At 57.0% G+C, this 26,107-nt stretch overlaps 1 protein-coding gene and 1 pseudogene across 1 annotated transcript in view; both read right to left on the reverse strand.

The window, feature by feature from the left end:
• Positions 1-26,107, reverse strand: part of PTPRN2 (protein tyrosine phosphatase receptor type N2) — a 730,665-nt gene that overhangs the window by 92,768 nt on the left and 611,790 nt on the right. Inside the window, 1 exon segment of the mRNA XM_047695171.1 lies at positions 10,857-11,069. Within this exon segment, the coding sequence (XP_047551127.1) occupies positions 10,857-11,069 (213 nt within the window).
• Positions 16,868-18,151, reverse strand: LOC125080938 (uncharacterized; annotated as a pseudogene).

A 26,107-nucleotide genomic window follows, 5' to 3' on the forward strand; every position in this document is an offset into this window, starting at 1 on the left:
GAACCCGGAGAGGGCTGCGCTGTGGACGAAGCCCCTCGGATGGACACGCAGCTGTTGGGGCCCCAAACAGCCCAGCCGGGCCGCATCTGCGCGGCAGGTCCGACGACAGACACCAACCCCAGGCGTGTGGGGTCCTGCGGCCGTGACCTTCTCGCCATGAAGTCGCAAGCGTTCCTGAGAAGCCCTTGATGCCTTCTGAGTTCGCGGCTCCGGCTCCGTGGACTCGGCCTCTGTGAGCGCAGCCGGTCTCGGGCGGCCCCACACGCACGGCTCAAACTCAGATGAATCAAAGTCACCGAGTCCGTCGAAAATAAACTTCAGAGCAACCTGGCCTGACATGGGCTGGGCGGGAGGGCGGTTTTCTGTGAGAAACTTCGGTCCTGTTCCTAACTTCCCTCTTGCTCAAAAGGTAATGAATTCTGCTCGTCTGTCATCATGACGCCATCACGTCGGGGCAGCACGCGAGCCGGCCGGCAGCGGGGACAGTCTGGGGAGCGGTCTACACCCTCCCCTCACCAGCGCCGCTCACGCCCGTGTCTTAGTGCCATGCACCCACCAGCTTTTACAGAGCACCAGAAGGTCCCCTGCCCGGGGCTGCGCATTTACCAAGCAGATCGGGCGTTTCGGGGACCCAGGGTGGGCCTCACGTTCACGGAAGGACACGGCAGGGAAGGAACCAGGCCTGTCTCCGTGCGCCACGGCGGGGAAGGAAGCCCAGTGAGATGGCGAGTGACGGAGACCACGGATGCGAAGGGCAGCGTCAGGGGCAAACAGAGGGTCCAGATGAAAGGGTGCTGGTGTGGACGGCAGCTGAGGCCACCCTGGGCAGGGCGGGAAGGCTCGGCGAGGCTGTGGGGTCTGCACAGGCTGACAGATGGGAATGATCTGGAAGGATAAAGCCGCGTGGGGGGGCCTTCGGTGTGAGGGGAGCGGTCCGCACAAAGGTTTAGCGGCAGACTAGCACAGGGGACATCCCCGGCGCTGCGAGGGGCCAGCCGGGGCACAGATGCATTCAGGTCCTTCCACTCTGTGGCGGCACCTAATTAAGCCAGAGGGCAGGGCCTGGGGGTGGGGACAGGCCAGGCCCCCTTGCAGCTGCCTCTCTGCGCGGGGGCTGCACATGGTCCACCCGATTATTCCCTCTGAAGCTGCCCCTCACGGCAACCCAGCGGCCCGAGGCCACAAGAGTGCTCCGAGGAGCCCCGGCGCAGTGGCTTTCCTCTGCCGGGAAACGGGTGAAGGGCTCTGGCCTCGAGGCCCCGTCAGAGTATCTGAGAGTCTGTCGTGTCCAGGAAGGGCACGGTGTTGACCTTCGGAGAAAGTCCACGCTTCCAATGGCCTCAGTCCAGCTCGGGTGCCGTCCTGTGACTCGGGCCAGCACCGGGGGAAGTGAGCCGTGGGTGTGGCAGGAGGAGAGACATTGGGAGGGTCCAGGGCGCAGGGGCTTGGAGAGCTGCCAGGCTCGGCTGGGCTTCCCGGCCTGGAGTCGATCAGAGACCTGCAGACTCACGGCACGCCCAGGAAGCCCCATGCACGCAGGGGCAGGGAGGCCGCCGTGCGGGGTCAGGAGACCGACAGCTCAGTGCAGCCAAGGACAGTCGGAGGTTTGGTCCTGGTCTCCCCTCGTGTTCCAGTTCCAGAGTGTGGGGCCACCAGACTCAGGATTTTCATTCTCCTTGAATGTGGCAGGAGATGGGCACGCCAGGGCGGAGGACACAGTCCCCAAAGACGGAACTGCACGGAACGTCCCTTCTGACCAAGCACTGGGTTTTACGAACAAGCCCGTACTGTGCGTCCCCCACTCCTGGTCTCCGCACGGGGTTATGAGGGGTGCGCTTCCAGGAACACGCCTCCCTGGTTCTCTTCTGCTTTGTTGTCTTCACAAGAAACGAAAGTGATAAAACACTTCTTCATAGAACAAATCCAGACTTTTAAGTTTAATTAGAGAATTTAAGCCTAGCGCATGGCTGCTGATTTCCTTACCATTAGCAATCCCAGCACTTACCACCCAAACTCCTCAGCTGATTTCCGACGAACGCCAGAGTCAGCCCGAGCTTAGAGCTGTACGTCGCGATCATGTTCTCCAAACACCGTACGGAATTAGCATTTTAAAGCATTTGGCCTTACTCGCTAATGGAAGCATCTCTCAATCTTCCTTTTCCCGTTTTCCAAATAACCACACACAGAGACACACACAAACGTAGACCCACACACGTAATTCTGATGCTTACTTTATTTTTAAACTTTGAATTTAAGAATCGTTAAACTTTCGTTAAGAAGGACAGACCGCCCAGCAGCGCCTCATCTGGGCTTGTCTGGAGTCCTGGGCCTGACTGCCCGGCGTCCTCGCGCACGTGACGTGTGGAGCTGGTCTGGCGGCCCCCAAGCACGGCCACGCGCATGTCTGGGGCCCGGGCCCTCTTCTACGGGAATGGGGGTCCTGTTCGACCAGCGCAGCTTTGGCGGGGGACACATGTGGCGCGGAAAGGGAGGAAGCAGGCGCCTCCCGCGGCAGCCCCATGTGCTGGGTCGACCCTGGCGGTCACCAGGGTGGCCGGTGTCGCGGCCCGAGCGCCCTCACATCCTGGCTATTTATTTGAACATCCGGAGTGAATCTTTTTCACAAGTCACCTTCCTAACCGGAGACTGTGAACGTCTGGTACTTGCTAATAGAGAAATGACCTACCAAGTTTCCATCCTTAATTATCAGCAATCCTCCCAAAGCAGAGAACCCCAGTGGAGACGGAAATATTTTGAGGAACAAGGTTTAGGGATGACTAATTAAATGGAGAAGAGAAACCCAATCAGGTCGCTTCTCTAACATAAGAGGAAAAGTCCTTTCTGTTCCCTGCCAGAGACGCTACTGCGACACACTGAACAGACCACATCATGTCCCGAGTGCGTCTCTTGCTCACCTACTCCAGGAAGCCCTCCTGGGTCACCCTAAGCTCCCTGTGGACCATCACGGCCCTGTTTGTCTCAAGCACAGTCTCCACACTGGTGTACACTGGTCTTACGGGGAAGCTGCGAGAGAACTAACGGTCTTTGCCATCCTTATTGTTACAGAAAACGTGATTCTTTCACTGGAAGAAATTAGCTTTCTGGAAAGCTGCCCACTGGCCACTTCTGAGCTGGGCCATCCAGCCTGCCCCAGGCCCTGAGCCGCTCCAGTCCTCCAGGGTGACTCTCCACCGACACGGAATCTGCATGCGGGCACATGCCTACCAGGGTGGGAGGAGGGAGTGGATGGGAGTGATGCTGACATGCAGTCTGTCCCCGCACAGGACAGACGGCCGAGCCAGTGGGACTCGCGCCTCCGGGGCAGGGGGCCTCCTGGCCAAGTGGCTCTTCCTCTCATGACCTTGAATGCTCCTCCTTCGACATTTGGAGGCGACTGTCATCCCCCGAGTCCCCGGGGCCCGAGGGTGCATGTGCTCTTCGCGAAGCCCTCCTGGCTCGCAAACACACGTCCTCTGTGGCTCTGAGGTTCAGGCTACCGCTCCCCGCCCCGACCCCTTGGGTCCTGCCTATCTTCCTCTGTGCCATTCAGCTTGGGCCGTGCTCCCTAAGGCCTCCCGAGAGCTCGAGTCGTACTGGAGGGTCCTCCCGGGCTCAGGCACCCCGGGTGCACCTGTCGGGCCCTGCTCAGTGTGGACGTGCACGAGGCCAACCCCGAGGCAGACCCCAGGCCTCGCTGAGTGTGTCATTCCCACAGCGGAGAGCCTGACCTCGCAGGGCCACCCCCGGCCTCTCCCCCGGCATGTGCAGGCTGCCTTCCCTGACGGGGGGTGGGGGAAGCCGGTGCGGAAGCCTGTCCGAGCCGGAAGCCTGAGCTCTGGGCCTGAGGTACGTCGGTACGTCGTGGTGCGACGACCCTACACCTGGTCCCAGCCCCCGCGCCTGAGGGGGGCCCCCTGAGGGCCTTCCCTCCTCCCGCCATTATGGTCTAACGCCTGCCAAGTCCATTCTGCAGGTTTCCCTTCACGCCGTAAGCCTCTCTGGCCAGCACCCTCATTCCGAGTAGCTCGACAGCCCCTCTGAGACTCGGGGCAGCCTGTCTCCGGGCACGCAGCTGGGGGATGACTCCCCTCCACTAAGTCCCCAAGGCCGGTGTGTGGGGCGCAAGGTGGGCCCCGGTTTGCACCCGCATCCCCCTCACCCCGGGGACGATGTGAGGGACGGCTTTGTTGCTCTCCAGCAGCACCCACAGAAGCCCAGCACTCCCTGCACACCTGCGCCCACCCTAGCCGTCCTCCCCAGAAGGTGCTGAACTTTCCAGAAGTCTGGATGTCCCTGGACGTACGTGCTTCCTTTACAGATGGTCCGTCTCGAGTTTTGGTTTAGAAGACATGCCCCGTCTCTGAATCGGGGCCTGGGGGGAGAGCAGCCGTACCAGCGACACACCTGACTGCGGGGCGGGGGGGAGGGGCCATCAAGAACCAAGCGATTCTGACGACTCGAGGCCCGCCAGCCCCACGGTCGCCACAGACGACGGTCACACACGGAATTTAGGACGGAGATGCAGTTACACGTCCGTGACCTTTTCTGATCTTCAGCAGCCCCTTAAAGGCACACAGTTCCTTCCATCCCGTTTTGTGGCTGAGCACAGAGAAGCACGAGGCCCAGATGGAAGGGAGGGATCAGTCTCCTTTTTCCCCGAGTGTAAATATTGGGAAAGAAAAGTTTAAACCGAGAAGCGCACCACGAGTGAGAAGAGCCGGAGGGCAGGCGTGCCCGTCCGTGGCTCCCCCACGGCTGCCCTCAGCACAGGGGAGCTGCCCCGGGGAGGACAGACCTAGCCCCCAGCAGGAGCTCTTGGCTCGGGGGCCCTGTCTGTGCCCGGGAGTCGGCCCGGGCCTCCAGTGTGCACACGAAGGATGTCCCCACCTGTCCTCTCCTGCTCTGCGGGCCTGTCCTCGTGGGGTCTCTCACCCCCGTGAGAGGACCCCCTGGGCCTGTCCGTCATGAGCCCGTCATGGCGTCCTCCCTCAGTGGCATCGCATGTGGTCCTGTGTTGCTTATTGATGCTTCCTGTGGTTTCATGCAAACTCCTTGTGTTCAAGAAGTCAGAAATGGAGCCGAGAAGTGATTTTGACCAACCCTGACACCACCACAGCACCTTGCACCGCGAAGAGAAAGGCAGAGGGGCACCATCAGGTCTGGGGCTCCAAGGAGGTCCCGCCTGTCCCGTGTGTGGGTGCTCCTGGGCCCTCTGGCTTCCTCCGTGCGTCGGGAAGAGCGCACTGGAGGGGCCTAAACGCCGTAAGTCGCCCTAACTCAGCTCTGCGCCCGCCCTGGGACTGGGACAAGTCAGGCTGACCTGATGCTCACTTTCCCCACGTGGCCGCATGGGGTGAGCTGGGGTCCAGTGTGGTTCAAAGAGTGCCTCCGGGGCCCTGGCGGGGACCGGAGGGGGACGGCCTGGGAGTCAAAGACAGGACTCAGAGAACCTCCTCCATGCGCAGGGCCCTCCCTTGGCCTCTGCCACCTGAAAGCACACCTGGACTTAAACAGAATCTCCCACTTTCGTGAACCACCCCCGAGGCGGGCCCTTCCGCGGCAGCCCCGCCAGGACACACGCTGTCCCCTCCGAGGTGCCTCCTCTCCTGTTGGCCCTCACGGACGACGTGACCCCCACGGCGGCAAGTGGCCTGACACAGGAGAGGGGAAGCTGGCACCCTCTCCCCTCCCGTCTTTCCTTAACAAACACTTATTCCAGTAAACTCCAGACTCACTGAATGTCCGACAGAAACCCAACCACACAGACACGCAGACAGGACCCAGCCTCCAGGCGCTGGGATCCCTCGCACCGGCCCCTCCAAGCATTTGTCTTCCCCGTAGCTCAGTGCGCGTTCGGTTATTTCCGATTAAGCCTGATCTGATTATTATCGTTTGATCAGGGGAGACGGCTTGCTATATTGGGACAACGACATGTCTCAGTTTTGTGTTTAGATATGTTTTTGGCAATCTTTCCAGCCTTCCGCCTCCTCTACATTTATTTCCAAATCTCAGGAGCTATTTTGGAGGAGCTGTGTTGCACAGACGCTGGAGAGTGGGCACACAGCCACGGCATCGGGAACCTGCGGGCTGGAAGATGTAAGATTTATGATAAAAATGCACTACAGATTCACACCTCACAGGACAGCACTCAGACCCAGGGTGGAAGGAATCTGGAAGACTCAGCGGAGCTCGTGGCCCGACTGTCGATCCCTTGAACCTGCAGGCACGTGCCCACACACACAGGTTCTCGAACTGCTCAGGGCGGACGTGTTCCTCGAGGCAGGACAAAGTCTGCAAGCTCGCCTTTGGGTCTCACGCAGCTGCGCGGAGAAGCATTTACTTAATTCACAGTGAGGCCAGGGCCTCCTTCTGGGGTCGTGGAGCTCAGGACCCCAGGACAAGGCCTCCCCTTGACTGGATGAGACGTCAGCTCAGTGTCCGGAAGGCTTCAGGTGCTAGCTGCGACTCCCTGAAAGGCAAAATTAGCAAAATCCCCATTCTCAGGCTTGACTGGGTTGGGAGAAAAACCCAAGATCTTCAGGAGTGCTTGAGGGCAGTTTTCCTCCTATGAAGCAGGGTAGATTTCACTTGCTGGGACGTCGCACAAAAGTTACTTTGACCTGAAAACTTAGGTGTAAAGCAAAGAAAGACGGTTCTCGCTGACTGATACCTAGCTGTCGGAAACAGGCTGTTCTAGGAGCTCGAGGTGGGGTCAGGGAAACCTCAGGAGACCCCCTGTTTTCCACCTAGAACGGAAAATGCTTCTCTAACGAGTGATTGTACCAGTTACAAAAGATCAAACTGTCTTCGAGAAAGAAGGGTCCCTGAATTTGAGGCCCCGGAGAACAAGCTCGTGACAGGCGCCCTCCTCTGCGAGCGGCTGGGTCCCCCGTGGACGGTGGGGAGAAGCTGGGCCGTGGGGAGAAGCTGGGCCGCAGCTGCCAGCTGGAGTGGAGGGAGCCCCACGGAGAGCAGCCACCTGGCATCTAACGCGGGGTCCCTCGCCGATCATCGCTGTGTGTGGGGTGCACACCGCGCCCAGGGGCGTGCTCCCCTCGGGGTCTGGTTCCCTCCAAGGGATCAGGGAGTGTGCTGGGCGTGAGGAAATAACCCATCACAAGAGGCTTTCTGGAAACTTTGCGGAGTCTGTGCCCTCGTGTAGGGACGGGGGAGTGGGACAGCGAGCACGGGACTCTTGCTCCACAGTGATCAATGCCGCAGGGAAAGGAGGCGACGCACGCAGAGACTCGGAGAGAGAGGACGGGATGTGTTCTAATCGCCTAATCACGGCCCTCCGCAGAGGCAGGGCTCCCGAGCCAGGAGACGCCTGTCCTGCGCTGGGCCTGGCAGCTTGGTGCGTACACACCAACCACACGCGCCAGCGGCAAGCAGACCGACGTGGGCACACGCGCTCACGTGACATAGATGCTGTGCACCGACATGCCCATTTCGGGGGAGAGAAGAGAGAAAAAGTAAAGAAACTATCTTTTTAGGTGACGAAGTACCAATTTAACCCAAATACGTTATGTTTTATATATTTAGAAGAAAAAAAATGACATTCAGTAAAACACCGGGGACGAGTTTGGAGGCCATTAAAAAAGATGGCCTTTCCAGATGGATTTCAGTTATTGTCATAGTTAACATACCGTGTTCTTCCAAGTTTGAAGAAGTTAACCTTGATAGATTATCTGGTAGGACTGATCTCTTGGTAAGTGCTAACGTTTAAGAGTCTATCGGGAAACATTTGATTTTCCAATAGGTAAAGCAAACCAAAATATCACACGCACACGCACACACACGCACACACACACAAACTAAGCTTTAAGACGCCGACTCTGTCTACGAAATAGTTCTATTCTGAGGAAGAAGAGAAAAGGTTTCAACGTGTTTGTGTTGGGACCTAATACTGCAAACTACTCACTGTCTTGAAACAATTGTAAGACAAGCCCACAGATTATTCTAGAACACTCCACAAATGCACTGTAGCTTCCCCAAAGCTGCAGACCATGAATTATGAGCACACAGGGGCTCCGCACTGGCCGCCAGGAGCCTGGGAGGACAGATATCAGAAGGGGTGTGTTGTCGGGGCTGACGTGGGCCAGGGCTTACACAGGGCGGGCTGCTGCGGGGTCCGCCCTGCGCAATGAGGCCACCACCCTGCAGTTCACCTGCACACAGACAGACCGTCCTTTTTGGCTCTCTGGGAAGAAGAACACCCACTTCAGAGGCCTCCCGTGCCTCCTCTGCAGCACCAGCCCGGAGCTCCCTGTCCTCCCTGCGGACCCAAAGCCTCCGTTCTGAGAACAGTTAGTTCCCCCATTAAGGGCAAGCTCACATTCTGACGTCAGTAAAACTTATTACCTTGCTGTCCACCACTCCTCATTCCCAGGCAGCTACTTCTAACCTCCGCGCACAATAACCTTCGTCTCTTTCGGAGAGTTTATAAAAATGATGGCGTATGAACTGAGGGACGATGTAAAATCGCTGTTTTCCTCACCGCCCGGTGCTGGGAAGTAGGAGCAGGTCCAGCCGACAGCACGCCATCAGAGGGTGAGCGGATTGCAGAAGTCAACGGTTTAAAAAAAGTACAGCATCCAGGCAACTTCTCCTGAAATGGTTTTTATGTTTGCAAAACTTGGAACAACTTCTCAGACAGACTTGAAGCTGGGAGGGGGGTCTCAGGTGTCGCTCCGGAAAAGCCAAGTTCAGTGCGGTGGCGCTGGAAATTAACACCTGCTTCGTTTACAAACGAAAACATCCGCTCTTTGTAGCCACGGGGAGGAGAGCCCTTCATGCATGACTCAGCGGAACCCAGAGGTAACAGTGCCAAAATCCCATCCCCACTGGCTGGCATCTTCCCGGCCAGGAGACCGCCTGCTTTGGGTCAAATGTCTGCATTTAATCAGAGCAGTTCCCTGAAAGGTATTTCATGGTGATTTCAAAACTAAGCCCATCAGAAATAATAATTTCATTTCATTTCCAAATTTTCCTAGATCATATTTTCTAAAGAAAAGTTTTTTCCTATGCTTTTCCTCCCCTTTTTATTAATCTGGATTGAAGAAAAGCACACATTTCATTTATTGTCTGGATTACAGATTCTTATTAAACAAACCAGAGCTCATTATAAAATCAATATCAACTTAACCACCATGCCCCCAGGAGGAACAGCAAAAAGGTCACTCTAAGAAATTCAAACAATTTTCCTGCTGGAAGGGCATGATTTTAATTACAGATACTATTAATTAGAGCTGTCACTGGGAAGATTTTTTTCTGTTAATTATCACAAACTCAGTTCTAAGTGTGCAATTTCAACCTGCATTTTTGCTAAACTGAGTCATTTCTGCATGCAAGTCCAACCTTTCCATTCTATCAATATTTTATATTTGAATTTCAAAGTGTATCAAAGGATGCCATGCTTTCTAAAAACCCACCCCTGTGTGATCTCCCGTCTCCGGCACACAGAACAGAACTGGTGTGATAATTTATTTATGTCCTGGCACAGATGTGGCCCAGAAGCTCCAGCAGCCCACACCAATGGTCTTGCTCAATAGAATTTCTGGATAAATTCTTACTAGTTTATGTGACATTTTTTTTTCAGGGCTTCTTCTTCAAACGTGATTTTTCTCTTGCTTTGAAGCACAGCCGTGCGCTGGGGCTGAAGCGCCACCTCCCACACGTTTGAAGGTGCCATTTCTTTATAAGAGAAGATCACACTGACCAGCCCTGTGACCTTCTCCAGAAAACCAGTGCTTTTCTCTCTTGGGCGACAATACCAAGAATTTTCTAATTGCGGGAGAAAGCTATCTCTTGGTCTCTTTTAAACACGGTGATTTTATAAATTCATCCCAGCTCCTCCTTTGGGCCAGTGTCAGGGTGGCCCACAGAGCAAACGCAGCTCGCTCCTATGAGCTCCTGGGGGCACCTTGCAGGACGGTGTGGAGGGAGGAGCAGTTCTAGAAAAAGCTTGAGACCTCCTCCCTATGTAACTGTGATGGCGGACTCTTCAACTTACATATTATTGTAAAATACGATGTATTGTTTACAAGACAGGCCTATTACCATCAGAATCATGTGAGTAGAGGAAACAAGGAATCTCGTCCAAGGGGAGAAAATACATATTGATTGGATTTCTAAAACGATGATGAAGTATTCTACCTTCCCAAAGGGGAGGACACTGAGAGTTGTGCCCTGACCTGCCTCTGCGGTGGGCTAGCGTTGCTGTCAGAACCGGAGCTCAGTGTCACCACAGGATGTCACTAAGTCAGAAGCAGGTGCTATAGAGAGTCCAGAAACTCTTCCTGTCCTGCCTTCCTCCCACTCTCAGTGGCTGCGGACTGCGTCCAGGTGTGCTCCCACACCCGGCAGCCACCGCCGCTCTCAACGAGATGCCCTGGGCTCACTTCCCACTTATCATCGTTAGGTTACACTTTATCCAGAGACTGGCAGGGGGTAGCAATGGATCAGGGCAAAGGATCTTTTCATAGGAGACCCGGAGGAAGTCGATGATTTAAGAGACATCTTCAAACGTTTACACAACCCATTTATCTTGCAACTTTGGCATTTTTCATGAACAGTGGCCAAACTAAGAAAGATAACAGATAATACATAATTCATGTTTCGTACTTTTTCCACATTTCTAATGAGCAACCTGCTATCACATCTAACAGACTAGCTGAGAACAGGGTAAGATTAATACACAGCAACAAAACTGTGGTTCCGAGGCATTTCTGTGAATTCTGATGGACAGTTTCAAACCGTTTTCCCGAAAGAACCCGAACCATGACTACACAGAGCGCTGGGGCCGGAGAGGGGCCTTAGGCCGTGCACTGATGAACGGAAGCCATCTGAACCCCTACCTGGTAGGCAGCGGTGGCATCTGGGCCAGGGTGCTCCCCGAGCCCCGAGAGCTTCTCCTGCAGCCGGGAGTGGGAGGTGTGGCGCAGGCAGTAGATGACCGCCGAGGCCAGGAGGACCCCAACCATGGCGACGACAGAGACCAGGGTCAGCACGATGAACGGGGTCGAGTCCTCTTGCTCCGCTCCGTGCGGCAGAAGCCTGAGTTTGCTTTTCTGCAGAACAGGAGAGAAGGAGCCCCGTGAAAGCTGAACAGACTATGACCTCCTAGAAACTACCCTTCTGCCGAGCAAGGCAAACTCAGGCTCAGCCCAGAGCTGTGCTGGCATTAACGCAACCACAGGAGGGCCATCCAAACAGCGGCCCTCAAACAAGGGGGAAGGCATCTCTAACTGGCGAGCCACAGACTGCAACATTTTCAAAAGGAAACTTAGAGGCCTCACTTGGTTTCCTGAAGGCCACAATCTTTCCAACCACAACGACATAGTCTTGGCAGTTGATTTGCAGCTTTAAGTAAAAGCGCACGTCCCTTCTTCTGAACAGGTGTGAGAAAAATACCCCAGTGTATTCCGAGCTTGCCCCACAGATGTTTTGGGGCACAGGGAGGTCAAAGAGCTCTACAGCACACAGCCGGAGCCGGAGCCGGGGCAGGTCCGCAGCCTGGGAGACACTGCAGGAGGGCGGCCTGCACAGAAACCTTTCCCCATGCCCCCACCCACCAGAGCCCCTCCGCCTGCGCGACCGCGGGGCACACAGCCCAGCGCCCGCGCACCTCCGCGCTTTTCCCTGAAAGGATCTGCAGGTCCACGAGGGCACCCCTCCGCCGTGCGGAGAGTCCGGGAGACAAACCGTCAGATTCTCACTGTTCTGGGGGCGGGTGGGGGGATCCTTTGGGTGCACTTTGCTAGTCTCCGCGGGCAGAAGGTGCGCGGGGCTCGCCCTTAGCTTCGGCAGCAGGTGCGTTAGCGGCAGTTCCCAACGCCCCGGAGGACAGGCGGGGGCGCGGCTGCGGCCGCAACGCCCCGCACCGCTGCTGCGTGAAGGAACGGAGACGCACGCCCCCGCCTCGGCCCTGGTTGCTACAAGAGGAGAACAATTAGCAAACTCCTTTCCACCACCTAATTTCGCGTGGCAACAAAATGGATTTTTCCCCATGAGTGCCTGGCCGGCCTATTCATTATGTCTCTTCTATTAGTAATTTTCTGCTCCGTATCCAGCCTCCCACCTCCTCATTCCCTCCTGTCTCCGAGTGTACACAGGGCCTCACGTCAGGCCCGGCCGTTTTTATCTTGTAATCATAAAGGCCACCAAAGCAATTATCGCCGGTCTTGACTGGAAAAGCTGGTCATTAATTAGCCTCCTTTTGCCTTCGGGGCCGCGGATTAGCTGGTGCCGGGACTGAGTTAATGGAAACGCGGGTTAAATGAGAAAAGACGCTGGATTTTCCTGCCGGATGCGCGGCTCGGAGGAGGAGGACGAGGCAGGCAAACGGCGGGAGGCTCGCGGAGGGCGGGAGGGTGGGGGGGCCCGGGCGAGGGGAGGGTCGCGGCGGGTGGGACGGGGAGGGCGGAGGGCCGGAGAGGGGAGGGCGGAGGGCCAGAAAGGGAGGGCCCCCGGGCGGGGGCGGGGGCGGGGGCGGGGGCGGGGGCGCGGGAGGGGCGCGCAAGGCTGCCCAAGGCCTGTGTGGCCGGTCCCGCGGCCGCCCCCGGCGTGGACCCCTCCCCTGCCCCGTCCGGCTCGTCCCCCTCCGCGCCCGCACGCCGGAAGGTTAAAGCTCGCGGAGCCACGGACCACCCCTCCGCGCCGCCCCCGTTCCCTCCGCACCCCTGCCCCAGCGGGGTGAATAAACCGCCGGGACCCCACCCGGCGCTGCGAGGCCCGGCAGGGCGGGAGGGAGCGCGTCCGCCTCGGCCCGGCTCCCCGGCCCCGCGCGCCGCGAGGCTTCTCGCCCTCTGGCCGCGGCGAGCGCCCCAGCGCGCCCGCGAGGCTCCGGGCCCGGGGTCTCCGCCGCCCCCAGGGGTCTGCGTCCCGCGGCCGAATCCACACGTCCGTGGGGGGCGTTTCCAGGAGGACGGTTCGCTCGGCGCGCCCCCCGCGGGACAGCCTCGCCTCGGCAAACCGAGCGGGGACGACAAAGGAGGCGGCGCGGCCGAGGGAGGGGCGTCTGCTGTCCCCCCGCCCGGGCCGGGTCCTCCTGGCCGTCACTACGCGTCCCCCCACTCCGCCCCGGGGCAGGCCGCGGGAGGTGCCCGCGTCCCCACTTAGGCCAAGCGCCAGGGCCGGGGATCCCGCCCAGGCGCCGGGAGGACCCCTCGCGCCCACGTGGTTGACGGCGCCCGGGAACAGGGACTTGCTGAACCTTCCTGCCCGGCGACGTGAGCGCACACGCGTGCGGTGGCCAGCCTGGCTCGGAGACTCCGAGGACACACAGCGCGCACCCGACAGACGGCCGCACGCGCGCCAGGGACCGAGGCGGGGCTGAGGGTGCCGGCCAGTCGGGCGCAAGGGGTCCCGCTGAGCAGGGTGGCCGCCGGCTCACCGTGTAAGGGACACAGAGGCGGCCCGGTTGTCACCCGATTCCAGGCCGGAGGCCAGGAGACAGGTGGCAATGACCACACGTCAACCTGGCCCGGGTCTGGGGCAAAGGACAGACCCCAGGCTGGACACTCAGGTGGGAGGCCGTACCGAAGCTCTTCCTAGGCCGTGTCAGGGCCAGCTGGGACACCGACGGTCACCGGGCCCCACGATGCGGTGGGCAAGCGCGGCTGGAGAAACAGGGCTAACCGTTGCCCCTTTCGCGGCGCGCAGGGAGCTAACTCAAAGGTCAAAGAAAAATGTCGAGGAGAGTGACTGCCCCCAGACCTTGGGTCCCTCCTCTCGAGATTCCGCTCTCCCACCTCCCAGCTGCCCAGCGCCCCCTTCCCCTCCCCCATCCCCACCGTGCCGCTGGAGAAGGGAAGGAGGTGAGGAGAAAGGAGGGACCCCATGCCCGCTGAGTCCCATCTTCTACGATCTCCTCTAGTTCCAGGCTCAGGTCCCAGGCCAGGAAGAAGGCCCCCAGGCTGACCTCCCGCAGCGTGTCCGCAAGGAGGCCCTTCCTGCAGCCAGGGGAAGGGTCCGTGGCTGTGGATAGCGGGTGGGAGAGGCGGGACAGCAGGGGCGTCGCAGGTCGCAGGCGGGAACGTGGGCGCGGGGGTTTGTAGGGGGGAGGGCGCCGCACCCAGCGGGGAATCAGGGGGTCTGAGCCAGAAAGGCGTTTGTGGGGCAGACAGACCCGCCTGGCTTGTGACGTTAGCCCCCCAGGATCCTGGGCCGGCCCCAGGGCTGCTCAGCTGAAACCGGAAAGGTTACTCTTCCTGGCCCACTCCCGCTGCTCCCCCCGTGTTCCGGCCGACCCTGCGCTGAAAGGAGGGGTCCAGCGGGAGGAAAAACTGTTGGGGTTGCTAGTCAGGTGTTAAGAATCCCGGAAGAAACGAAAATTCATACAAAATACTCAAAAAGAAGTAAAGAATGTGAACTCCCCTCGTTGGCTTGGTGATCGATTTAAAATAACATGATTCTTTCCTTTCTTTTTGTGGAATGAAGAAAACAAACAAAACTTCTAAGCCCTGTTAACCACCAGCTTTAAGAGAAAAGAATGAGCCCCGATTGACATCCGCTGGAGAGGGAGTCTGAGCCGCTGCCCTGCTCCAGACCTGGATGGGGGGCCTCAACCCCTCCACTTCTGGGTCCCTGCACCCCAAGGCTGAGCAACTTGAACTACATGTGCTTTCCCCAAATTTCGTCCTGGGGCTGGGCCCTGCAGAGAGCCCTCGACTAATTAGAGGCGTCCTGTCAGTCTTGACTTGGAATTGAAAGAAAATAATGCTGAAATATTTATGACTTTGACATTTACCGTCGGGCGTCTTTTAAAAGCGGAACTGTACAGTGGCAGAGAGGTCACCCAGGCACGCTGGTAGCTGTGCACCCCAGGAGGTAGGAGACACATACACACACAAGCACTTAATGCCAAGTTCCAGACGCAGGAAAAGTATGGTTTTCAAAAATAATCAGGAATAGTTAAGTCAACTTTATATCAGGTTAGATGTATCCTGACAGTACACTGCGGTATAACATTGCGTACTTCTCCCACTCAAACTCTGCCACCTGCAACTCCTTGAATTTAGAATGTAAAATACTGCCGAAGCTGTGACTTAAGATAAATGTGACCACAGAGACAATTTGCGGAATTGCTCTTAGGAATTAGAAACTACAGACGTTGTCCTGACCTATTTAAACTATTTTGATCTGTGCTCGTAAGTGAAGGTGCATGGGGCTTTCTTTACATTATCTTCTGAGCCATTTATGGCAAAATATCTTCAAAACTTTTTTTCTTTAGCTGTCCATGTGGTAAGCTTAAAAGAAAAGAGAGAGAGAGAAAAGAGAGAACATTTTATGCCCTGACTTGGTTTGGAGAACTAAGGCAGCCACACAAACACAAAACTTCACGGTAACAAATATTTGGGGACCAGTAGCAACAGTGAGCAATTTCCAAGCCTGTGAACCGTGAACAACAGCACCCCATGCCCAAGCCACTGACTTCAATTTTAAAACACACTTGCACCCAAAACTTATGGTCACAGGCATTTAATTTCATTACTGTGAAACTTCTAATCTGTGCATGTTTCATTTGTTTCCTTCCAAGGACTTGGTTTTGCAAACCCAGCTTCACCCTGTGCCCCTTGACCTGTGACTGCCCCAATCCCCTTGCCTGTAAAATTTAGAATTCGATTTTAGAGACTATTAATGAGTTGCTTTAATGAATCTGTCTTTGCTTTCCCATATGAAAAATTTTAGAATTATTTGGAAATTTTGTGCTCGATTTACTAAAATGGACTTACTAAAATGTGGTAACTATGTAGAGCCGCTCAAAAATGTTCATAGTTTTCAGGCTATGGGAATGACCAAACTTAAAAATATGGGGGAGGGTAGTGTCTTAAAATATTTTAAAAGTATTTTTTTAAAGCTGTTAACTGAACTATTTTTAATTTGGAATTTGCCACAGAATTCTCATAAATGAGAGAAGTCAGGCGGAAATAATCATGTATTAATTCTCTGCATTACAAAATCTTTTCAGAAGCTATTATCAGAGCAAGAGGCATTTCGGTCTGAATCCAGGGTGGGAGAAATCCTTTGTGCAAGTGAAAGCCATTGTTCGTAGCACAGATGAAATTGTACTTGCAAATCTGCCATTCAAGTAGCCCAAAAAAAAAAAAAAAAAAAAAAAAGCCTATATAGACTAGAGAAAAGAATGTCCAAGAAATAATTATTCTTAAATGAAAATAAGTGGGGATACCCTGTTTGAAAATAAGCCACTTGTTTATTTTTTTCTGGCAAAGACACAAAAATAAATATGCAAAAGATAATAAATTATCTATTTACCAGCTTTAAGCGCTCCTAGAACATCAGTTTTGGGGAACTCCTCTGTTTTAAGATGTCGCGGAAGATTTACGATATTTATGTTTCAAGGGGGAAGGCTACGGTTGTGTGAACTGATCTCTGGTAGAGCTGGATCCGTAGCAAACTGTCTCGGGGAGACCAGAGGCCGGCCAGCTGAGAGCAGGCCGGGAAGGACCGGCCCCCCAAGAGAGGTCCTGCCCCTGCCCCAGCCCCCTTCCATATTCTCCACCTGCGTTCTCACTACAGACGGACTCTCACTCGGCCAGCACACTTGATGCGCCCGCTCCCGACCCGGTTTCTGCGTGCAGATCGGTCCCCGAGGCCTGCTCGGACACTCGCGCGCCTCCTCGGTCAGGTGTTTCCCAGACGCCGCGGGCTCGAAGAAGGGGCTCTCCCCGCCAGAACCAAACCGTCTCCGGGACTGGAGCTTTCCCCGCCCTCCTCGTCCTCCGAGCTGAGAGGCTCCATCCTGAGCTCGACCGGCGCCGCGGTCAGGACCCCGCCGCGGCGCTTGCCCCTCGGAGCGCAGGTCTGTTTCGGAGCCCGCGCGGGGCTGGACCGGCCGCGGGCTTTCTCACCTCCCCGGCCGGGTCCCCGCTCCCTCATTTACAGGAGCCCGCGGGTGTCCGAAAGGTCAGGCTGAAGGGCGGGACAGGCCGCGGCGCCGGGGGCGAGGGCTCCTGGGGGCCGCGAGTACTCACAGCACTGAGAGGTTTCCAAGAGGTCCCGGCCCCCTTCCCCGAGGGGGAAGGCGCGCGAGTGTCCGAGGGGGCAATGCCGCGGCCCAGCCTCCCCGCAGCAAAGCGCGCGGGCCGCGGGGCACCGGTTGAGGTCCCCAACGACGCCCGCATCCATCCACCCGGGACCGCACAGGTTCCCCGCGCACGTCTCTGCGGCGCTCCCCCCGCCACGGCCACCCCCTTCTCCGGAGCCAAAAGGGTGTGCTTGGTTGGGTGGGGGCGTTTCCTCTCGGGTTGATAAAACGGAGCGAGCTTCCCTCCCCCTCCCGCACACAAACCCTAACCTCCTGGCACTTTCCCTCGCCTCTAAATTCGGGGAGCGCTGACTGGGCAGAGACCACGAGGACACGCTGCGCCCGGGACCCCAGGCAGAGAGGCTCCAGCGGCCGAACAAGGACCGCGGTCTGCGGATTCGGCTGGGGAACTGGAACCCAGAGCGGGAGCACGCGCAGGGGCAGGAGGCTGGTGGCAAGGCCGGAACAGCAGGGCCAGACCGCGGGGACTTGCGCGGGGAGGGTCCTCCTGCCCTCGGGGTGTGCGTTTGGGGCCTTGGCGACTGGGACAGAGAAGCCCCCAACCGTCCAGCGTGCAGCGCGGCCAGTCCAGCGCACTGGTGACACAAAAGGGCAGGAGACTCTTTCCGGCCCCAAAAGCCAATTCTGCTGTGGTCTCAACCCCTAATTTTGGGGTCCGCCTGACTGCCTCGAGTGGGACTTCTCTAGAACCTGGAAGGAGGCTACAGTTCGGAACCACACAGGTAGTGAAGGCAGGCAGGAAATGAAGTCCCTCCTTCAGAAGTTTCTCTCCGAGAGCACGCGGCCGCCTCACCTCGGGGGGCCGAGAAAGCGCAGGTTCCGTTTGGGGGAGGGGAGACGGCGAGTCCGAGGCGCTTCTCCAACGGGCCGGGGTGGGGGGTGCTCAAAAGATCCTGCGATCTCACCCACGGCCTCACCTGCCCCTCGCTGGCTCCTCCCTGCGTACCCATCCCGAGCCCCTTTTCCAAAGCACTCCGAAGACGAAGGCGCGCTCCCGGACCGAGAGAAGGCGGTGAAGAGCGCCCCAAAATGGGCTGGAGGAAAACATCCCCGCGCTGGCTCCCCTCCATCCTGGCTGCTCATCTCTCAGCTTCCGCTCCTTTTCCCACACCCCTGCCCATCAGCGTGCGCTCCACCCCCCCCCCCCACTCCCCACGCCCCTCTCTCTCCACGGTCTGAACTGCCCGGGTGCCTGCGGAAAGTCCAAGAGTGAGGGCCCCAGCCCAGCCCAGCTGGTGTCCAAGGGGCCCCGGGGGGTGGGACATCTGCCACCCCTCTCAATCACCACCAGCCGGGTCACCCTGGGATGTCCAACCCAAACCCACTGGGGGATGATCTCAGACCTCTCCCGCCAGCCAGAGGCTTTGACAGGTGTCCTGCTTCGAGTCTGAGTCGGCCCCTGCATTGGGCTTTCCGACGTCCGGGTTGCCCATCCAAGCCCCCATGCGCACCCTCCACCCTCCCCAAGGTCTGGTTCCGCACCCTGCCACCTACCCGCCTGGCGGTGGTGGATCCCTCCTGCTTCCTCCCTCCCCCACCCCAACCCCTCTCCTTTCTCCTGCAACCGTACGGGTGCCCGCGCCCCGGCCCCGAGCTCCCGGTTACCTGCGGAGGGGCCGGCGCCCAGCGCCCAAGCCGGAGAGGGGGGCGGCGTGCGCCGGGCCGAACAGCCTCGGGGCGCGGCGGCCTCGGGCAGCTGCGGCGCCATCACCACCGCTAGTCGTTTCCCTGCGCCTGAGCCACAGACGAGTGGGTCCATCCCGCTTCTGACCACAAACTTCTCGGGAGGCCGGCGTAGACAAAGGTGCCGTGCGCTGTGGCTCTAGCGGCGGCTGCGGCACCGGCTCGGAGCCCGCGGGCGCCGGCCGCTCTGCGCGGTCGCTCCGCCGGGCTCTGAGCGCGCCGCTCTGGCTCGGCCCCCGGGGCGAGGCGCTCGGAGCCGGGGGGCGGCGAGGACGGGCGCGGGGCCGACGCGGGACAGTCCCCGCAGGGCCACCGGCCGCGCGCACAGCTCCATCCAGCGCGGCCGCCGCGCCCCGCCTTATATCCGGCCGGGCGCGCACCCGGCCGGCGGCGGCGCGGCTCGCGGCCCAGCCACCGGTTGCTATAGCGATGTCCCCCCCCCCCCACATGTTGCTGACAGCAATTGGCTAAGGGGCCGCGGCTCTCCGAACACCCTCTCCCGCCCGAGACTATGAATGGACATCGGCTTTGTCAGTCATTCGTACGGCGCCCGGGCCTGCGCCGGCTCTTTCTTTTCAGCCGTCCTCCCTTCCAGCGCTCGAGTGCACTTCAAACCCGGCAAGTTCAGGGTAGCGCTCAGGGGAGAGGGGGACGCGGCAGGGACGGCCAACCCGCATGGCCTTGCTGCGACCTCTGCTATGGGAAGGGTGGGGGTGTCAAAACTCTGCAAGAGGAAAATTTATGGCAAATTGTTCTTTTGAGTTAGTTTTCCCACTTTTGGCTTGGGGTGGGGGGCTTTTGCTTTTTTTCCCAATCAGAGCAGGCCAATTACGCTGGTAAAACCAGCGAGTAAATGCCCTCGCTGACCCTCCCCCTTTTATTCTCCAGCGCTTTGGTCTCCAGTTCGGGTACAAAGCGCATTGCCGGTTGCGGGAAGGACTGAGAACCCAGCCACCTCTTCACCCAGGCGCGCTGCAGGTCTCCAGACCCGAAGCTGGCCTGAGGCGGCAGTGAAACCGCGGAATCTATCTGCCTTCTTGCCTCCCCGGGTCAAAGGCACGGCCTGGACCACTGCCTCGGAAGCAAATGGAGCATAGGGGTGTCGCAGGGCTGTACTCCAGTCGCTGGCTCTCCCCAAGCTCCCTGACCCTGCTGGAGTCTGGGGGGCGACCAGGCCTGCTGGGCCCTGTGATTGGCCTCCCGCAGCCGATAGGCCAACCCATCGCGCTCCCCTGGCCCTTCTCCCCACCCCCCACATTCTTTCTCTCCGAGCCCTGGCCCCCAGTCTCAGCTACAGGTTGGGGCACCCCGGTGTGCTCCGCCCCAGGCGAGCAGCAGAGAACGGAGAGCTGAAACCCAACATCTGTGTGTACAATGCGTTCTCCGAGGCCCACAGCTGCAGGAACAAGAGGAAGAAAGAAAGGAGCGGGGAGAGACCTTGTCACATGCAGATGACAGTCTGCGCGGGGCTCTTTAGTTCCTCCTTTTCTGGAAACCCTGGCGCCCTCCTCCCAGTCCCCCTCTCCCACTGCCTCACCATTGTTCCTGCGCTCGGGACAGCTGGAGGCGGCGGCCCGCGCGGAGCAGGGCGGCCCCTCCTAACCCGACGCCCCTCCCGCCCCACAGCCGGCGCCCCCACTCCAGCCCCTCCAGGGCAAACTGCACCCCCCACCCCCAGTCTCCGCCGGCCTGCCCGGGCGGAGCTTGCACCGCGGCCCTTCTCCACGCCTCCCCTCAGGCGCTGCCCCCAAGACCTGCCCCGCCCTCACTCTTCTCTCGGGAAACGCCTGGGGCCGGGGCTCTGGGGAAGGGGTCGTCAATAGACGTGAGTCGAGCGCCTGCTTGCCTCTAAAAGTGTTCTAAGGACTCGCTTCCAATGACCAAGGCCTACCCCGAATTCTGCTTTGATTTGGTATTTGCAGTGGCCGGGAGCCCGGCGTTTCACCGAGCCCCAGGGCAAAGAGGTGACGCCTCCATCAACCGCTCCCGCAGGCCCAGGTGGCGGAGCTCCGCGCGGGCCACGGCGTCCGAGCTTCAAGAAGCGCAAGGGGACAACGAGGTCCGGCGGAGGCCGAAGGGGGAGACTTGGGCTTCTCTCCAGTTACCCACCCCGCCGTGTACCCCAAGCCCTCATACACCCAATAGGTCGGGAGGCGGTAAATCACCCGGGCAGGGCCTGCAAACCGCCCCCTCCCAGCAAACGGGAGGGGGCTCGGCGGTGGGCCCTTCCCTCCGCCCGCCCCGCTGGGCCTCCGGGTAGTCCAGGCCCAGAGACCTGAGCCCCGCGCTGCGCCTTGGGTCACTCTCTGCGGGTCCTCCTCGGGCAAAGACCTGATTGGTGGTGGTCCTGTCCCTCCTCGCTGTCCTCCTCGGGGCGTGGGGCCACCCGGGAGCCTGGCCTCGGCCTACTGCTCCAGCCTCTGGGGCGACCCCCGGCCCAGGGCGGGGAGGGGAAGAGGAGAGGAGGGGTTGCAGGCAGGGGCGGGGGAGGAGGCGGGAGGGGCCCCGGAAGCTCCGGCGGGGCGAGAGGGGAGGTCGGCGGAGAGGGAGCGCAGGCAGGGAAGGGAGGCCTGGAGGAGGGGACCTGTCGCCCTCAGCCTCTCTGGTAACCGGCCTCTCCATAGCAACGGCTTGCGCGCGCACGCCTGTGTGTGTATGTGTGTGTGTACGCGCGCGTGTGCAGAGTTCCTGCGCCTCCCCAGTCCTGGGTGGGGGTCTCAGAACGGGGGGCGGATGGCAGGGAAGGCCCCTCCAGGACCAGACGCCGGCCTCCAAGGTGCCGGGGTCGCCGCGCGGGGCACCGGGCGGGGCGCGGGCTGGAGGGGAAGCTCTCAGGCCTCGCGCTTGGCGGAGGGGCACCGGGGCGCTCGGCTTCGTCGCCGGGGCGGGCCCGAGGCGGTCTCCGGGCCCTGGGACCTCGGCAGAGTGACGCTGACGACGCGTCCACCGGAGACTCAGAGCGCGGCGGGGAGGACTCGGGCCGGGAGGCCGTGGCGGCTGCGCCCGCATCCTAGGCCCGCTGGAGCCCAGGCAGCCGCCGGGACCCGCGCGCAGGCTCGGGGAGCGCCCGGCCGGGCTCGCTGGGGCGGGAGGGGAACCCGCGCCGGCTCCCAGTCCGCCGCCAGGCGCACGGAGGCTCCGGGAACCCGCCGCTGGCCCGGCCAAGCGCGCCGCAGGCCGGGCGGGCCCCGAAGACGCGGCCGCCGCCACCCCCCACGCCGGCCGCCCCGGGGCGGGCACGCCCCCTCGCCTTCCTCCCCGCCGGCGCCGGGAGCCACGAGCCCGAGTGGGGGTCCTGGGGCGTCCAGCCCCTCAGTCGCCGAGGTGGCCGGAGCCCCAGGCGGCCACCCCGGCTCTACCGCGGCGAGGGCAGGTGCCCGGCTGCGTCCCGCAGGGGCCCTAGGGGGCCGGAGAGTGGGCGACCCCAGGGAAAGCTGGAGCCGGGCAGGGGCGCCGCTCCAAGCCAGGCGGACTGTCGCTCACAAACATGACAAGGCCTGGTCAGTAAGTGCAGGTGCATTTACTCTACGTGGCTGCTTTCTCCCTTGTCCCAGAGGCTTCACTTCCAACATGGAAGCACCACATTCCCGATTTAATCTGAACTGAGTGACCCGCCTGTGTCTCCGAGCTTTCGGAAGCACGAGGGGCCGCGGGGACTCCAGCCCCTTCCGGCCGCTCCAGGACGGTTCCTCGGGCCTTCAGCCCCGGACGCCCGCGGGTTTCCTCCGCCTCGCCGCGCCGCGCCCACAGCGCGCTCTTTTCGGGCCGCCCCCGCCGCCCGCCCCCGCCGCCCGCCCCGCCGCCTGCCCCAGGGCGCGGCCGACTTCCAGCCGCGCTGCTCCCCGCCGGCGGAGCTGGACCCCGGGAACTCGCGACAGGACGGTGTTTGTGCGTTTGGTGCTGATCCTTTCAGGCTAGTGTTTCAGAAACTGATAAATGAACCCGCCAGATTCTCATTCTCTTTTCCGTTATTTTAAAATCCTTTCTTATTTCCAGGGCAGGCAGGAAAAATGTATCTTTTAATTCCTGAAAATGCCTTAGGAAAGTGTCTTTCAGTAAAGTGAGACTAGAGTCGGTATCTCGAAGAATGAGTGATGTTAGGTGGGTTTTTTGTTTGTTTTGTTTTTTTTTTTTTGCTTTTTTTCTTTTATCGTGAGAGCTTAGATCTCATTTAATAATAAATTTCAATTTTCGGTTTTAGTGACATTTACAGAGAAAACTTTTAAACGTGATGAGGAATGGCTTTGAGAGTCACGTTCATGGCAGTCATTTACATACGTGAAAAATGAGCACCTTATTCAGACAGAAGTTAGGACTGTTTGGCTGATGAATAAAAAATATAGGCTATGTAAAATTCCCCAAGATCTACCAAATACCTACACAATATAAATAGTTTGAAATGATTTGTGATTCTGCAAAGACTTCTTTAAAAGATCAGTTCACATTTGTTATGTGTAAAACCTAATGTTCTGTGATAAAAAAAAAAAAAAACAACTCATTTTCAATTTAGGAAACACCAAGCTATTGAACTATTGTATATCACATATTGAAGTGATTAGGATAAATTTCCAATGTACTAAATTACCAAAGAAAATGTATTTTTAAACAAAATAGAGAAAGACTGTCATAGGAAACAGGATTATTATAAAGTAAAACAACACATAGTTCAGGAATTTTAAAAAATATGGTTAGATAGAAAATGATAAAAAAAAAATACACCTTCTGGGATACCTGCTTGATTTCAGAAAATCTAAACTAATTTTGTTTTGAAAATAAAACAATAATTTGTAATAATGGTATTTGTAATAATGGTATGCAAACTATATTTAAAATACTTCTGATTTGTAAATCTATTTATAAAAGTGACTTTAAATTATAAAAATGGTATTAGGTCCCTTTGAATATTATCATTATGTGCATATGGTATTTTCATACATAGTAGAATGTTAACATAAATTTCAAAAATATCAATGAGTGAATTTTGAAAAGCAAGATGTTTTGATTGGTCAACTGCCTTGTGAAACATAGTGATTGGCCTTGCGATAATTTAAAAAGGAAGATACTTGCATAGGTAAGATTCCAGATTGAAATTGTCAATAAAGAGCTGTTTTCAAGGACCATATCTGTAAGGCTTTAGACACTACTGACAAGTCCTTATTTGTCATGAAAGAAGACACATGCTCTGTGGGGAGAAGCCCTGGGTGCCGGGACCGTGTGACCACCCCCCCCCCCCATGCTAGAGGCCAGGACAAGCAAATTCGGCCACTGGGAGAGTCTTTCAGAGAAGGCTTTGTTGCATTCCTTATGTTTCCGGCTTGAAGAAATTCCTATAAAGTTGTTGCCCTCACTTTAAAATTGAGAGGCACTGAGAAACAGTAAAATTATTGGTTCAAATATTTTACCTTCTTTCAAGAAAAAAATGTGAATTCTGTACTCTAAACAGAAAAATACAGTCTTTTTTGGGGGGGTGAAAAATAATTACCAAATTACTCAGCTTTTGTTATCAGTTCTCATGCTGGCTCACATTGACTTAGAAGTTTCAAAATCCCAAAATAGGAACACTTTTAAGAAACAGAGTCGGTACCTCTCCAGTGGCCTGATAGGAAACTATTTTACGAAGAACCAAAAAATGTACTTTAGTCAAAGAAATTTATTCCTGAAGGACTGGTTAACAAATATGTAGGGAGTCTCAGACTTCCTCTTCCCAACTTTGAAATGACAGCCCCATAAGAAGAAAACCCCCCGAGACTTAAGGAGGTTCTCCTCGAGGGATCCGGCAGCCCGGCTGCTCCCAGGGACAGATATTTGCAGACAGCCTCCCTGCAGGTTAATCTGGTGTTTATCCTCCAGGTTCTAGAATCTAGAGAGTGTATCACTTTCAGTCTACCTCGTTGGAAAGATTGAACCTCGGTGATTTGGACAATAACGCCATAAAACACAGGTTTACTGGTCGGCGCTCGCGGACTTGGTCTATGCACAGGATGTTCATGATGAGAGTTTATTCTTCACAAAATTCAGCTAAAATTCCTTAGAGTGCATGTTTGTAGGAAAGACTCATTTTGTGAACAAGAACCTAACCTTTTTGCCATCATCTCAGATGACAGGAAACAAAATGCTGTTGTGGAGAATACCCAGCTTTGCTCTGTTTTTCAGCCAAAAACTGTTCCATAAATTCTGTCAGTTGCATGCTACTGGTCCATATAATTGGAAACCGTTTTCCTTGAATTCGTTTGGAGTTAAAAGTAGAACAACAGTTCAAGCAATGTTTACTGCACAATTGTATCATTCAGCTTTGCGCCGTTTGCATATACTTTGAAGAAAAACTCTGAGGTCTGCTTTTCTGTGTGGAGACGGGTTCGGGTTAAATGACGGAGCAGCCCAGCCTGACAGCACTTGCATTGGTGTCTGGAGTCTCTAGAAGAGGGTCACTGTAGAGGGTCGGGTGTTTCCTGATATCGTATTACAACTATGTGTGCATGTGCTTAGCTCTAACGGGGACACGAGCGCTAGAAGCAGCTGGTTGCTTTTCCTTCTTGACGTAACATGGGCCAGTCCCAGAAGGTTCAAGGTTGGCCCATCACGCTCCAAAAAACTCGGTAAGGGCACTCCGGAATTCCATATGAATTCAGCCCTGGCTACAAAATAGCCAACTGAATGAAAACTAGTCCTATCCTCTCTATAGACGCATGGCACTGTAGCTAGTATGGTCCGAAATTGGCAGATAATCTTCAATCTGACTTTAAATTTCTTATAAACCTACCTGATACATGTATCCTGCTATCTTTCAATTCAAACACTTTAGAAGCTTACTATATGTTCACTCCAGCCTTCTTCCATCGTGTCTAAAATTCCCATTTAGACTTATCTGGAATACGCCCAAACGAAACTAGAAATCTAGTCTTACATTTTCTAATGATGTTTTACTTCTCGCCCCTCCAAACTCTATGACTTAACCTGATCACCCCATTTCCTCATCCTTATCTCTGATGGCTCTTGAGTATTTTATTTTTATTTCTTCTCAGAGAGTGAGCGAGCGGCACACGTGCTAGCGGGGGATGGGAAGAGGAAGAGCGAGCGAGGGGGAATCTCCAGCAGACCCCCCGCTGACACAGAGCCCGACACTGGGCTCGATCGCCCGACACTGAGATCATGATCTGAGCAGAAATTGAGTCGGCCACTCAACAGCCTGAGACACCCAGGCGCCCCTCTTGAGAATTAAAAAAATAAAATAAAATAAGCCTTTAAAGAAAGATCACTTCCTACCACTAAGAATATTTCCTGAGAGGCCATTTCACATGAGTGATGGCCAACATGCGGCAAGCCATGACGGCCTGGCGGGAAGAAGGGGGCAGCTTC

This window comes from Lutra lutra, chromosome 11 (genome assembly GCF_902655055.1).
Source record: "Lutra lutra chromosome 11, mLutLut1.2, whole genome shotgun sequence".
Taxonomy (NCBI): domain Eukaryota; kingdom Metazoa; phylum Chordata; class Mammalia; order Carnivora; family Mustelidae; genus Lutra; species Lutra lutra.